Below are 15,746 nucleotides of genomic sequence, written 5' to 3'. Positions count from 1 at the left end.
AAGATTCTCGTGCAAACGTCCAGGTGTCTCATCAAACTCAAGCAGTGGGACAAGAGCAGGGCAGGACTTCCCACTGATCCGACCGACATGTTAGAGATGAGCTGCATGGATTAAATCAACAGAGGATATACAGGCTGCATTTACCATTTACCTCACAGTTTGTCCCTTGTAAACACACTCACCCCTGTCACTGAACCACCTGCTGGTGCTGGTCTGAGCGTCAGGAGAAATGTAGGATTCAGCTGCTGCGTCTCAGTTCACGTTTTGATGCACTCAAAACGATAGACACTTCTCACCCTCAAAAGTCTCCAACTTGTGAAAACGGCGACTGAGGAAGAGGAGACATCGTCTACAGTAATTTCCATGCCACATGACACAGAGGGCACACGCAGGAAAATAAAATGTTTGTTTTCAGAATCAGAATCAGAATCAGAATCAGAATCAGTTTTATTGCCAAGTATGTTTTCACATACAAGGAATTTTTTCTGGTGATTGGTGCAATTGATCAGCAACAGTGGGGCTCTCTAGCCTTGTTGATGAGGCTAATAGCAGATGGGAAGAAGCTATTTTTGTGCCGAGAGGTTTTGGTCCTGAAGGACCGCAGCCTCCTGCCAGAGGGGAGTGTCTCAAAGAGTTTTTGTCCAGGGTGGGAGGAGTCAGCTACAATCTTCCCTGCACGCCTCAGAGTCCTTGAGGCGTACAGGTCCTGGAGGGACGGAAGATTGCAGCCAATCACCCTCTCAGCAGAGTGGATGATACGCTGCAGTCTGTTATTGTCCCTCTCCGTGGCAGCAGCGTACCAGATGGTGATGGAGGAGGTGAGGATGGACTCAATGATGGAGGTGTAGAAGTTCACCATCATAGTCCTTGGCAGGTTGAACTTCTTCAATTGCCTCAGGAAATACATCCTCTGCTGAGCTTTTTTGATGAGGGAGCTGATGTTCAGCTCCCATTTGAGATCCTGTGTGATGGTGGTTCCCAAGAAGCGGAAATGCTCCACGGTAGCCACGGGGGAGTCACACAGGGAGATGGGGGTGGGTGGGGCTGGGCTCTTCCTGAAGTCCACTATCATTTCCACTGTCTTCAGAGCGTTTAGCTCTAGGTTGTTCTGCCTGCACCAGGTCACCAGACGCTCAGTCTCCCACCTGTAGGCGGACTCATCGCCATCAGAGATGAGTCCAATGAGAGTGGTGTCGTCTGCAAACTTCAGGAGCTTGACAGACTGATGGCTGGAGGTGCAGGTGTTGGTGTACAGGGAGAAGAGCAGAGGAGAAAGAACGCAGCCTTGCGGGGATCCAGTGCTGATGGTCTGGGAGTCAGACACGTGCTTTCCTAGCTTCACGTGCTGCCTCCTGTCAGACAGGAAGTCGGTGATCCACCTGCAGGTGGAGTCAGGCACGCTCAGCTGGGAGAGCTTGTCCTGCAGCAGAGCCGGGATGATGGTGTTGAAGGCAGAGCTGACGTCCACAAACAGGATCCTGGCATAGGTCCCTGAGGAGTCCAGGTGCTGGAGGATGAAGTGGAGAGCCATGTTGACGGCGTCGTCTACAGACCTTTCAAGTCAAAGGCGAAGATTGTCACTACTGGTGAGTTCACAGCAGCAGTGTTTGATTTGAGATACTACACTGTTGAAATTTACACACTACGTCAGTGAGAATACTGTGTGTACACAGTCTACTACATGTGAATGTACTGTGTACACGACAGTCTGTCTCTAAACCTGGACGTGGACTCTGGGTCTGAAAAGTGAAGCCGATGCTGAAGAGCCTTAAAGCTGCATTCTGTCTAATGACCATCAGGGGGTGACTCCACTGGTTGTAAAAAGAAGTCTGATTGTATTGAAGTCTATTGGAAAATGTCCCTACTTCTCACTTTATTTATTACATCATTAAACATTTTCCTAATGAGTTGATGGTCTCAGTCTCTAGTTTCAAGTCTTCTTAAATACAACATGATGTTCAGTTTTTAAATTATTATCCATTTAGAGGAAAATAGACCATAAAGCAGGGGCTGCATTAGGGCGGGGCTACTGTGTGATTGACAGACTGTACCACACACTGCAACCTGCCTGACAATCAGAATAGAGTACAGAGCAGGTCAGCTCCACCTTCTCCTCCAAATATGGTTTCTTCTGGTTTAAAAAAAAACAAGATGACGACGGACAAATTGGAAACTGGAGGCTTCAGAACAGCACCTCACAAACCAGTGGGTGAGGTCATGGTGAAGAGCTGTAGTTTGATGAATATTGTCACACATTATATTGATTATCCTCTGACCTCTGACCTTTGACGTCTGAACTCCCTGTCACTGGCTGCTGCAGACGGTCCAGTAATGGACAGAGCAATGATATTTAGTACAACATGTTCTCTGTGAACGTGCTGTTCACACAGAGGAGCTGACTGTTATCACAGGAAGCAGGAGCTGAAGGCCAGCTGGGGGAGGTGGAGTAAAAATAGCTATAACCCCAGTTAAAAACTGTTAGACAAGCAAACACAAAACAAAGACTTGTGAGTGTGTATGCATGTGTTCTGCATGAGGACCAGAAACTGCTGGTGTAAGACCATTTAAAATTTTAAATGCGTGTGTCTGTGTGTGTGTGTTGAGGCTCAATACAACAGGAAACAGATCCAGTGGGTGTGGCTGCGACGCTCATCTGTAAACCTTGACTTGTCTACACCAACATGAAAACAGAAGGAAGCTCCGTGTCATCATTTGTTAAACAGACCTTTTCACACACACGCAAACACACACACACAAACACACACCAGCCCACAACATGAAGATTGTGTTACAAGTGTATCAGTGGTTCCTGACATGTTTTCCACTGTGCTGCCTCAGGCTCTGTCAGTTTCTCTTCCTGACACATGTCCAGACTGATGGACGCTTGTTCTGTGCAGCTTTTGATGCAGCAGCAGAACAACATGAGTGTAAAAGCTGTAAACAGTGGAGCGTCACCGCAGAGATGACTGTCAGCTTCCACCATCGTCTACACTGCAGAGTCCCTCCTGTCTCCTCCGCATGATCCTTATATACTACACTGTTTCCTGATCACTGCAGGTGGATACTGAACTTAAAGATCCAGATAGACTAATGATAATTCAATATCATCATTTCCTCATTAATCTAAAAGAAAATATAATGGTCATGATTAATCTGAAGGAAATGTAACATTAATGTAACTTGATGTATCCCGGCTTGTTCCACATGGGATGTAGTAAATGATTATATCACAAACATCAAGTACAAATTGTCCTGCAGTTGTTTTAAGACGCTGGTGTGAAATTGGCTTTGGCCTTTTGCTTCTCTGACACTAGATGGAGGTGGATAAATTGGTTCAGAGAGGAAACAGTTCTGGTTAAATATCTTTCTCAGGGATTCTTGTTGCTCTGAGCTCTTGTTTTTGTTGTAATTTCCTTGTTTCTGCAAATTTAAAATCATTCCAACAGAAACACCGAATGCGGTGGTCGACAACAGGTGGTCCACGGCCTAAAACTAGCAATAACAGATTTCTATTATTAAGTTTACACACACAAGAAAAAAACAGGTAATTGGACGAGTATATTACATGAACTTCAGTTACTGTAAATCTGTATAATAAATAAATCTACTTCTTGTTTTTTGATGGAATCATGTTGAATATAAGGATGCAGCACTTCATGTGAAGATCATCTGGTCCTGCTGCACGCTGCCACAGCATTACCTTCACTGTCTGAAGACATTCAAATGCCTACATGTAATGACAATGATTACAACCCTGTTACCTGTGTGCACGACCAAGAAACTCTGTAATCCCCCACCCTGATTAGAGAACCCCGGTTCATCATTTACTGGACAGATTACAGCAGAAAGTCAACTGTAAGTTCATGTAAACACACTGACTGTAGACAGTAGGTTTTACCACTGTATGAACCCACTAGAGCATGTACATATTCACACGTACATATACATATACACACACAGCACTGATGTGATTCTGATCTTGTTAATATGATGGCAGCTTGGATGAACTGAATTAGTCTCACTAACCCTGGAAGACGATTTGTTGTGGTCTTGTTAAGTCTTGTTGAGTCTTGTAAGTTGTTTATGCACCACTGAAATCCCTCCCACCCTTTGTGATTGTCTCATGAACCACAGACATCCCAAAACACACGTACAATCACTTAGAGATGGGAAATGCAGCTTTTTAAGCTCTTTAAGAAAAATCATCTTACCTTCGTGTTTCTTCTTCCCCTGTTTCCTTGAGGGCACGGTCTCAGCAGGACGCCCAAATGCAGATGACAACTGACCGCTGGTTTGGACCATAGGAGGCTGGGTCACAGCTTCGGGGTCAGTGGCAGCAGGCCGAGAGAAGGAGGCGATCCTCTGTAAGATTGAGCCCACACTATCTCTGGCATCCCCTGGGCAACCCTCCAAAGACCTCTTGGCCCTGGGACTGGAGGGGCTAGACGAGCTGTAAGGGCTAGGCAGGTTTGGGACCATCTGGACAGTTTGGGGCCCTGAGAGAATCTGCAGCTGAGGGCTCTGGGCTGGGGATTGGGGCACTGGAGAGCAACTCATCTCCGGGACAGGGATGGAGCCCTGTGAGGTGGTTGGAGAACGTGGGGAGAAAGGCAAAAAGGGATGATGGAGAGAGAGGGGTGGGGTGTCAGATGAGCTATCCAGGCTGCTGAGAGAGGCTGAAGGGCTGGCTGAGATGGAGGGTGGGCTGGTGAGGTGCTGGAGACTCCCTGTGCTCCTTGGAGGAGGCTTGGGAGGGTTGGGGTTCATGGATCCACCTTGAGCCTTGGTGGGAGAGGTTGTTGATGTGCTGTTCACCAAGCTGTCCAGATCCAAAGGAAACTTGTTAAGACGTGGTATCTCTTTGGCCTTAGGTTGAGGAGCCTTGAGGACTTTGGGACTTTGCTGCTGGCAGTGGTTTTTGAAGCCACCGTAGCCCTCCTCCCCAAAAAAAATGGCATTATGAGGATGACCATTCCAGTTGGCATTAGCATTAGCATACTTCAGCCCTGGAGACATTCTGCCTTCACCTCCACCTGTTTGTATACCCACTATTCCTCCTCCTCTATCATGTATTTGGAGGTCTAGGCTGGGCATGGAGCCATGATTCACCCCCTGAGGCTGCGGAACCCCCAGCACTATCCCCGGCCTGCGGTCCATTTCGGAGTGGAAAACACTCCCGTGGGAGGAGAACTTCTTCAGGCTGTGGTTGCTTCCCATGTTGGCACCTCCTTCAAGGTGCTGTTGTTGGAGTTGGGGCTTGGTTCGGTGGTACTCCACTTGAGGTGGAGGGCTGGGATATGACCCAAGCTTGGTAAGAAGGGCACCCCCACCTCCCCCAGAGTACTCCAGGCTGGATGTGGAGCTGTGTAGGCTGTCGTTGTCACTGCCTGGCCCAGACAACATGGAATAACTGTTGGGGTTTAACCTGCTCTGAAAGGATGCCGCTCTGGCCACGGAGGAGCCGTTGTTGTGGATGGCTGGCTTGTTCATGGTTCCTCGGTTGAAGGAAAGGCTGCTGACTACTGTACGGGACTTGAGGACTGGGCTGGGACTGGAACTCAGGCCTATGCAGGAGTGGTGGGCAGCAGAGCCCAGGCTGTTGCTGTTGTTGTTGAAGGCTAATGAAGGGGACTGGCTGCCTCCTCCATGCTCCTCATTGGCTTTATTGTGGTTGAGGAAGAAATGGGAGGAAGAGGGGGTGGAGACGGGGGAAGCTGAGGAGAAGGATGGTATGTCGTCCACATCTTCAATCTCAAAGGATCTCTTCAGCGCTGCAGGTGGAAAGAAAGAAAATACAATTCATTAAAAAATGTCTCAGTTCTAACACCTGATTGTTGAGTCGTGACGGACGTCTTTGTGGATGCAGAGGTGCGCGTTCTGTCAGACAGTGATGGACATCTAAACTAAACTAAGCAATTCATCCCTCATAACATATCTCCTGCTAAACTGGTCCCACTGAATATACAGCAGCATCAGTGCTCCAGCCTTTGTTTAAATCTGGACTTGAGGAAGATGTGGTCAGATTTACCAAAGGGAAGCAAATGACATGTTCCCCTCTCTGCTAAAGCATGGCCTATAGGCCTGTACTTAGGGCTGGGTGATCCTAGGATCTTATATTGTGGACGATCTTACTTTGCGTATGATTTACTTTTCAGATGAATCGTACAGATTGCATCATTTAAAGTTATTTAGGTAATTTTAGGAGTTCAGTTGTTGCTAACCAGCCCATGTTAACTCTTAAACAGCTAGCTGCTACCTGCAGCTGGAGACAGCAGTCCTTGTTCTTGAGTTCAGTGCAGCAACACATGAGCCAGTTCTCCATCTGAGCAGAACAAGAACCACCATCCCTAGCTGCAGTCCAAGACAGTGGAGTAACAGTCCATCCATGGGACCAGAGACCTGCTTGCAGGAAGGCAGACAGGAGGCAGGATAAACCAGGGCAGATACTGAACTTTCAGGCAGCTCATAAATAAATAACAGAACTCACCAAACAAATACTCCATATGAAATGAGCAAAAAGTGAGACTGGTTGTGACATGATTTGTAAACAGAGGACAGGATTGTGGCTGAAGGGCAGCAGCGAATGGACAAACATCTAAAAGAAGTGTGAAAGTTGTGGAAAATTAGGAATCACAACTTCCAATCAGGTCTTTCAGAATAAAATCAGAAGCAGGCTGTAGAGATGTGTGAGTTGGGCCCTTGGACAACTAGTTACTAGTTTTGGCCAGAGCAACCCCCCCACATCCCCCCTCACCATGGTTGTACTAAATTGTAGTTTTCATTTAAATTCTCTTGCTACTGCAGATTTTGAGCTTCTGAGCGTGGTCAACAGTGACTTTTAAGACCTTCATCTAGTTGTTAGGACTAAACCTGGAACCTCCAACTTCCCTCACACTGTCTCTCTGCAGTAGCACGATGCAGCTTTAACCTTTTAGGTTTGTGCACTAGGTTGTTCTTAAAAGTGTGTGTGTGTGTGTGTGTGTGTGTGTGTGTGTGTGTGTGACAACACATTGACAAAACCACCTACTATCACATGGTTTGCATGAACTGCCAGCCACTTAACTTCATTAACAACCATCATGTTTATAACAGTTACAACAGTTATGCAGCTAAAGCTAGGAAGACACATCTGTGATACAGTGCAGTGAATGCTGTGTGTGTGTGTGTGTGTGTGTGTGTGTGTGTGTGTGCCCTTGCCTCTGCTCAGAAGATCATATTAAATCTCTTTCTCCCCTTTAGTTTCTTGCATTTGTATGGAAGCAGTGTCCCTTTCCTGCTGAATGCGCACACACACACACACACACACACACGCACACACACACAAAATTTCCTCTGTGGTACAAACACAAAGGGTGGATTGAGGTTGGAGCTGCAGTCAGGGTATCCAGTGGGGTTTTGTGTTACAAGAACCAACCACTGCAACGTGACACACCATGAGAAGAAATGGGCGGGTGGTTGAGTTGCATGAGGGAGGTTGGGGGGGCAATTATAGTTCCAAAGTGAACAAAGTGTAAGTTGAGATGTCATCCAGAATCATCCACAGCTGTTACCTGCAGCATTTTGAGGAATTTGCACCTAAAAAACTTGAATATCAGAGCTACACACATCAGTTTAATACAACACAGCTCTGCAGAACACAACACAGAGCAGACACACTTTTAGTGTGAGGCGAGAGTGAGTGTGTGTACACTGCTCAGATTAGAGAGCTAAGGTGTAATCACAGGACTCCTCTCATGTCATTATGACTCAAACAGAGTATGTGTGTTGTATGACCAGTACCCAGTGACCAGTGCTACACACACACACACACACACACAAACAGCGTTCTCTGCGTGCTATCACTAACATCACTATAAGCATTTGAGCTGCTGTCTTTATTATCTGTCAAGAACTGGTAGAACTGGTCGAGGCAGACCCCCCAACCCGCTGAGCAGCACAGACAGACTCAGTCAGGGAGCAGCTGGAGAACATAGAGGAGCATTCAGCAGCTAAAGAGCTGGTGGAGACCAAACACAGAGCTACCAGAGAGGGAACACTGTACCCCACACCACATAACTCATCATGTTCATCTGTGGAGATATGAAACAACTTTCTAACAAAAAAATTTTTTTATTCTGGGCTTAAGTAAAAACAGTTGAAAATAATTATCTAAAGTGAGAGCAGAAGAGTGGTGAGGCTAATTCAGGTGTGGAAATATATAATATTATCCTAAATTCATGTGAGACATTACCAGCTTTTATTTGAGAACTTATGAAAGTTAATTAGTTGACATCACAGGAAATGACCTGTCACAGAATTAGAATAAAATACTTAATTACATCATTTATTACTGAAAGAGCCATGTGTTGCCGACGTGTTGTGCTTCCACTCCCACCTGCTGAAGCCATTGTCATTGTTATCCACAGACTGTATATAAAAATTATCTCAGGTTTTCTTCTTCAGCGCCGCTGACTGCTCTGTGCTGCTCACTCGCGTATACTGCCCCTGTCACTTCCGCCAAGAATCGACACGGCTCTCCGAGGGAAAGTTGAATATTCGCTTCTGACGGTTCCAGAAAAAAGGTATCGATGTATTTTTTGCGTGTTGGTATCAAACTGGTATGTATCGGTATCGGTAAGTATCGGTTCTTGTGACAACCCTACTAACAACACACCCATAATTATTTTATCATTAACTATATCACACGATTGTGCGTTCTATGTGCAGTTTCCCGAACAGCCGAATCAATTCGTCTATTAACAGAAAATATTCATGATCGAGGTCAGTGGAACAAATCTCTGGTTCCAGTGGGAGAATTTACTGCTTTTCCTCTTTATGCCATTTTAAACTGAATATCTTTGTATTTTGGACAAAACTTCTGAAGTTGAGATCTGGTGTCAGGTGTTCTGTCTTCATATTTTTGGACAGTTTATGTCAAAAGTATGAATTAAAATAGATGGCAGATTGTCACTGGCAGCCCAGCCTGGTGTCACACACCGACAGTAGCTTGGTTCAGTTCCTGCTTGAGCAGCTAAATGCTCACAGCCTCTGTGGGCTCCGGGCAGGCTGGGGAGGGGTGTGTGTGTGGGGGGGGGTGTGTGTGTGTGTGTTGGGGGGAGGGCTGTGTGGACTCTTGCTGAGGCTACAAGTGTGAACCTGCCCTCTGAGAGAAAGATAAGAAGTCCCGGTATCAGGTAATTTCTGGCACCCTGTCAAACGCTGGGGAAATAATTACGGAGGCAGTGTTACGCCCCGTCTCCACTCTGTTCTACCTGTGTGTGTGTGTGTGTGTGTGTGTGTGTGTGTGTGTGTGTGTGTTGTCTATGTTTGGCTCCACTCCCTCTGGTCTCACTGTTGTGCAGACCCTAATCCTCTCCTCTTACACAATGCCTCAATCTGATAAAGAGAGATGCTCCAACTCTCTCTCTATCTAACACACACACACAAACACACACACAAACACACACAAGCATGTTAAATTCACTCAGCTATGTCTGAGTTTCTGTGTGTGTGTGTGTGTGTGGACATCTTTATGGCCACTGCAGGTCAGTTCAGTGGGAAACATGTCTGTTCTCTGTTTATGTGAGGCAGTGACACAACTTTGAGATTGGGTTTCTGTTGTTTTTGTTTGACCAGAGAAAAGACTGGAGACTGACTGTTGGTCTGTCAGATGATGGTCTGGTTACCTGCCTCCTCTCTGAGCTGGTTACACAACCACAGAGAACATATCATCACTTCTAGGTTAATGATCAGAGAAACAGTCAATCACAGTAAAGTGATTACAACAGCTCTGTTCTGAAGACAGACTGTCAGCCTGTGTAAGTCATGTTAACACCCAGACAGTCATCACCCAGCTTACTGTCTGTCTGTGAAGAAGAAACCATTGGAGGTGTCTTTTTAATATTTGCCTGAAACCACACATTATTCTGGACGGCTGCAGGGTCAGCAGAGGCGTCAGGAGTCTGACTGGTCTGTAAATCAGCCATGTTTGATGGAAGGTCTGTAAATACTATAAATAATGGAGTTATTGATTCTGATCTAATACAGTTTTTTATCAAAGAAGAAGAGAAGAGGGGAGCTGGGGGAAGACAGCGACAAATTGTGTGACTACAGTTTACTTTCTAGTTGACCCAGATGATGTGCAGCAGGTGTGGTGCTGGCGACAGCAGCAGGAGAGGTGAGTATCCCTGTCTGCAGCTGCTCAGCTGGCTCTGCATGGTGTTTGTCTGTACAACATACAAAAGGTTTGATGGCCACAAAGAACTAAAAACACCGGTTTGTTATCACAGAGGATTTAACTGGCTGGGTGAATTTGAAATGCTATGCTAGGTAAAGTCAGCTTCCTTGTTAGCTTAGCTACAAACCTACAGTCCTCTCTTCTGTCACTGTAGTTCAGTAAAAACAATCTAAACAACTAACTCTCTGATGTTTGTGTTCATGTTGTTTGTGTAGTCTCATATTTCAGGTTTGTTTTGCTTCAGCTATGAGAGAGTATCCACTTCCACACCGTATTCCACTCCGTAGACACTCCGGATTCCACCATTGTGTCGTTGCCATGGCAACGAGCGTCCATGGATTTGGGAAGGGCGGAGCTTCTGACAGAGAACTGAAGGGAGGGGTGTATTTATTCTGTTGTTGAGTTCAAACATCACCAGTCTTACTCCACCTTTAAATACAGATCTGCAGAGATACCTTCAATTATTCTAAATATCATGGAACACTAGTGAAGTCATCAGAGTTGAGGCTGTGAACCGAAGTTCAAGCCGTGACATCACCTGACTGCATGGTGAGCAGCTGCTACACACTGCTTATAAATATGTAACATTTCTGACTCCATCTGTCTGTTCAAGTGATGACTTCCTGCCATTCAGGCCCAGGTCTCTGTTATGTTCTCTGTGGCTTTAATCAGACATGAAAGAGCTGATACAGTGAGAGACCTGACGCTCTGTGATGTGAGTGAGATGGAGCAGTGTCACTGAGCTGTTCTGATACAGGTACTAGTATCAGAAACGCCTCTGATGCGGCCTAAACACTGGATCAGGAATCAGCAAGTATGACACCGATCTGATACCTCATAATGTCTAATGTTTAACTTTGTAGTTTCACACCCAGATAAAAAATTATGTTTTTCTCAGAAATCAGTTCTTCTTCTCTGCTCTAAAACGGTAATCTACACAGGAAGTTGTGCTGTGCAGCCACTGGCAGCTACTGTTTCAGATCACATCCACACAGCGTCAGCAGTATACGGCTGTTAATGTTTCAAAGCACTGGTATCGGGTCAGTACACAGTTCTGGACGATACACGAGGTTAGGTATGGTGTCTGTCAAAAGAAGCCTTTGTACTGGAGAACAGCAGTGAGCTGTGTGTCACAGACAGACTTTAAGTCACAGAATTACTCTCTGACTGACTGAAGTGAAGGTGTGAGGGGGCTGGGGTCTGTACACTGAGGGAAGTGAGGAGCCGAAGTCACTGCAGCTTTTGGCAAAAGGCCAGAACCAGAAGAAGGAAAACATGGAACAACTGGCCTCCAGTTCAGCTGGTCAGGATCACATTCCCTCCAAGAGGAAATCAATGCTGCTGTATGTGTGTGTGTGTGTGTGCGTGTGTGTGTTTATATTCCTGTGCCTCTATCCTCACAGAAACCAAATGTTCCTTCTATATTAGAGAGATGAGGGAAATCCTTTTAAACTTCTCTGAGCCTGTTTGTCCACTGCAGATGTGACAGATGACAAAGCGTGACCAGAGGTTGTGTCAGACTTTCTCATTGTTGACTGGCCAGGAAAAACTTCCATCCTAGTCTCTTTTTATCGGTCATTTTAATTAAAATTTTTTAAATGATAACCAGACAGTTAATTTAATAGTATTTAATTTTTAAAAAAACTTGATCACAATAGAATCTAATAAACAGATCAAATGTACTGATTATGGATTCATAAGAGAGAATAACAGAAGAGAGAAAAGGTGAACGGAGACACCACCGAGGCTTCAGTCATGTCCCTCACTGTGAGTCACTTTGTTAATAGCTTCTGTTGACTAATATTAACAATTCACTACAGGTGGAGTTGAACCAGTTTGTTAGCTATCTCAGCACCCTCACGTCTGACACCTGGGACATGTGACCTGCAGAGGTCTTGAGCTGCTGTTTGTAACAGGCCAATAAAAACAAAAACAGACCTTCTTCATCCAGAAACATGGAGGAAACCACACAACATCCTCATGGGTAATGTTATGTTGTTGCATGTTTTTAGTCAGTGTGATTGTGGGGTTTTCTTACTGTGGGTGCAGAACTTAACTGAGGTGGACTCATCTGATGAGTTACCAGCTCTGGGCCAGTGAGACAGTTCATTTGGGAACCAGTATGCACTGGGAGGCCCAGTCAGTCCTGTGGACACACAACGTGAGGGGATGCTGAGTCTGGGCATGTCCATGCATCCCCCCCCCCCCCCCCCCCCCACCCCCAACCTTCCCCCCAACTGGCACATTCCGCTAAATTGTCTGAGGGACAAGACAGCATGTGCACCAACACGTGTGAACATGCACGTACAAAACACACATACACACAAACCCACAGAATGAGGTGGCTAAAGTAAAATGCAAAAAACCAATACTACACACACACACACACACACACACACACACACACCCCCCCCCCCCCCCCCACCCCCAACCTTCCCCCCAACTGGCACATTCCGCTAAATTGTCTGAGGGACAAGACAGCATGTGCACCAACACGTGTGAACATGCACGTACAAAACACACATACACACAAACCCACAGAATGAGGTGGCTAAAGTAAAATGCAAAAAACCAATACTACACACACACACACACACACACACACACACACACGCGCACACACACCCACACACATGAACGAACACATTAAAACAACTTCCACTTACTAAAGCACATCTGGAAGACACATTCCAAGCGGCCGTTTGCAATGTTATAACACTGTAAATAACACAGTGCCTAAGGACACACACACACACACATACACAGACACACACACACACAGCCCTTACATCACTGTATTTCAGATGTCTGGCTATTTGCCTCTTAAGCACCTGTTGCCTGAAAACATTGGACAGAAGCTGGGGTCTATTAAAGGGACAGTGCGTCCAGAGTTTCACTGCTTCACGTCTGTGCAGAGACAGAGCCACACTGGTTCACTGAGACAGGCTGCTGACCTGCAGCAAGATATGACTGACACCAGCTCAGTTCATTGGAGAAGACTGTCTTCAGAACAGAGACTTCACACTCTCCCTGCATTAATGGTTTTGTCTCTGCTCTCTGATTGGTTCATTAAAACTGATCCAGGAACTGTTGAGGATCTGACAGCTCCAGACATGTCTGAGCACCAGGCAACCTGCACTGATGTTCTGCCAAATTCTGATCCATTATGGAGGAATGACTTGGCAGCAAGCCACATCAAGTGCTACCTGTGTGTGTGTGTGTGTGGTGTGTGTGGTGTGTGTGGTCAGAGGAGGATTTAGGGGAAACATTTGTTCCTGAGAGGTCAAGAGACACACACACACATATTCTATTTCTATTATTTTACTTTCTATCCATGACACAACTCAGACGTCCTCCATTAAAGTGAAAACACAGATCAGTGTGTCCCGGGCTGTTATGCTCCACTGCGTTAATGCAGACTGGAATGTCAGAGGGGGACCAGCACTTGTCATGAGCAAAGACAACAAGGTGTTTATGTGTGTGTGTGTGTGTGTGTGTGTGTGTGTGGTCACTGGGTCAGTAAGTCATGGGACCCTCTCTGATCTTCGCAGGGTTCGCGCCCTGCTGGGGTGCAGTACCAGGATGTGACAGGGCTGGGAGGGGCAGCTCTCAGCCCCCCTGACCTCCTCTAATCTCCAATGTCATCTGAAGGCTCGAACGCCCTCCTTCCTCTCCCTCCAATCAACCACACACCTTCCATGTACACCAAGGTTGGTGGGTACAAGTTGATTTTTTAAACGAGGGTAAACCCACTACACTGCCAGCCCTTCTGTTCTGACTGAGGACACACACAAGAGCGCACACACACACACACACACACACACACACACACACACACACACACAGGGGAGAAACAGTGAGCTGCCAGCTGCCGTTCAGACTGGTAACATGGATCTGTCGTGTCTCAACTCCAGGTTGTTGCTCCTGTCAGCATTGCAGCCTCTGTGTGAGACGCTGCCATCGGTGGTTGTGTGTTTTTGAAACTTATGTCAGGGCTGCAGCCCACTCTTCATCCCTGAGCTCAGTGTAGCTGCAGTGCTTCTGCTTTAGAAAGCACTGTGCTGGGCAAGTCACAGGTGACAGGTTAGTGGGTTCACTGGGGTGCTGTGTTTACATCACTGCTGCTCAGAGCCAGAGCCGATAAATACCCACGGCTACTGCAGAGTCATGTGACCAGGGTGGAAATGTTGATTGTTAGTGGGTCTTAGCAGGTTTTTTGATCAGTGGAGAAGGGGCTTCAGTTCTCTGATTCACACAAGTGACTCAGGTTTTTTCTCACCATTAAACAGACTCCAGACTGTAGAAGACTGAGACTTCACAATAAAGGCCACTGAGTGTGATTGTCAGAATAAGTTCAGCACATTATTTATATATACTATAATATTATAGTATCCACGTTCTGAGACTATCTGTGTATTAATGATAGAGGACATGGTGAAGTGACACACACTGGTCACGTCATGTAGCTTTGTATCAGTCAAAATGTGTAGCACACACTGAACTGAACGGACAGCCGACCTACATCCTCACTGACACACACTGACACTGAGGTGAGTCAGTTGTGTGTTCTGATGAGGTGATGTTGTGTGTCAAGATGCCACAGGCTGAGGAAACAATGGCAGCAGCGGCTTTGTACCACAGACTGTAAATAAAGATGGACGCTGCCTCTGTGACGTCGCCCACAGGTTTCTGAAGCCCAGAGCGAGCTGCATTTTGGCAGTGTCTGACCCCGCCCCTAACTCCCACCTGCTAATCCAAATATGGTCAAAGAGGTGGAGCGTGTGTGCAGCTGAGCCACGCCTTTGGTTTTTACACAGTTTTTAACCATCTAAAGGTTTTTACTATGTCCTGCCACAATTAGGACTGGCTATTGTTAAATTTTATTAAATTTTAGTATTATTATCAGTACTGATACTGATACCCTGACTTTGATTGTTCTTAACAATATTTTTTTTCAATGCTACACATTTCTGCACAAATTTTAGTTTTACTTTAGTTTTATTTTGAAGCTCTGTCTCTTTACTGAAACGTGTTCATGTAACTAAACAGCCAATCACTGACATTATTAGATCTTGATCCAACCATGCTGTGTGCTGATTGGCTCAGTGAGGCTGATGAGATTTACTCATTTACTCCTCAGGTGTCCAATGACAAACATTTTTCAGTCCTCCATAGAATCAAATTGAGTCAGTCGCTCCATAAAAGTATCAAAATTCAACGCCAGGCTCTCCACAATACAAGAGATGTAAACAACACCATGAGCCAGTGACATCACTAACAGCCTTCACATGGAGGCAAAGCTTCACTCATCAAACTGTCAATTCAGGATCTAATCAATAAAATTATTTCTGACCACAGGGACCATGAGGTCATACTCTCTGTTATCATTACTAACTTAGATCTGTTTGTGATTATTGGCCTGAAAAACCACAACAAAGCGATTCAGGAACCAGATATTTCCTGTCACACAGGTGAATCTGCTCCTCTTCCTCTCCTCAACAATCACACTGGACAGTTGGAGCTACTGATG

The 15,746-nt window shown here is 45.9% G+C and overlaps 1 protein-coding gene across 2 annotated transcripts in view; it reads right to left on the bottom strand.

The window, feature by feature from the left end:
• septin12 (septin 12) overlaps window positions 1-15,746 on the bottom strand; it is a 69,731-nt gene that overhangs the window by 49,834 nt on the left and 4,151 nt on the right. The window contains exon 2 of one of the 2 annotated variants that reach the window (XM_071501487.1): window positions 4,212-5,771. The exons of the other annotated variant lie outside the window; for it this stretch is intronic. Within the exon in view, the coding sequence (XP_071357588.1) occupies window positions 4,212-5,771 (1,560 nt within the window). The remainder of the gene's footprint in view (window positions 1-4,211; window positions 5,772-15,746) is intronic. 2 annotated transcript variants of the gene reach the window in all.

Source organism: Trachinotus anak, unplaced genomic scaffold (assembly GCF_046630095.1).
Source record: "Trachinotus anak isolate AG129_WGS33_773 ecotype Australia unplaced genomic scaffold, CSIRO_AGI_Tana_v1 ptg000017l, whole genome shotgun sequence".
NCBI lineage: Eukaryota > Metazoa > Chordata > Actinopteri > Carangiformes > Carangidae > Trachinotus > Trachinotus anak.
This window is presented reverse-complemented; position numbering and strand designations above follow the sequence as displayed.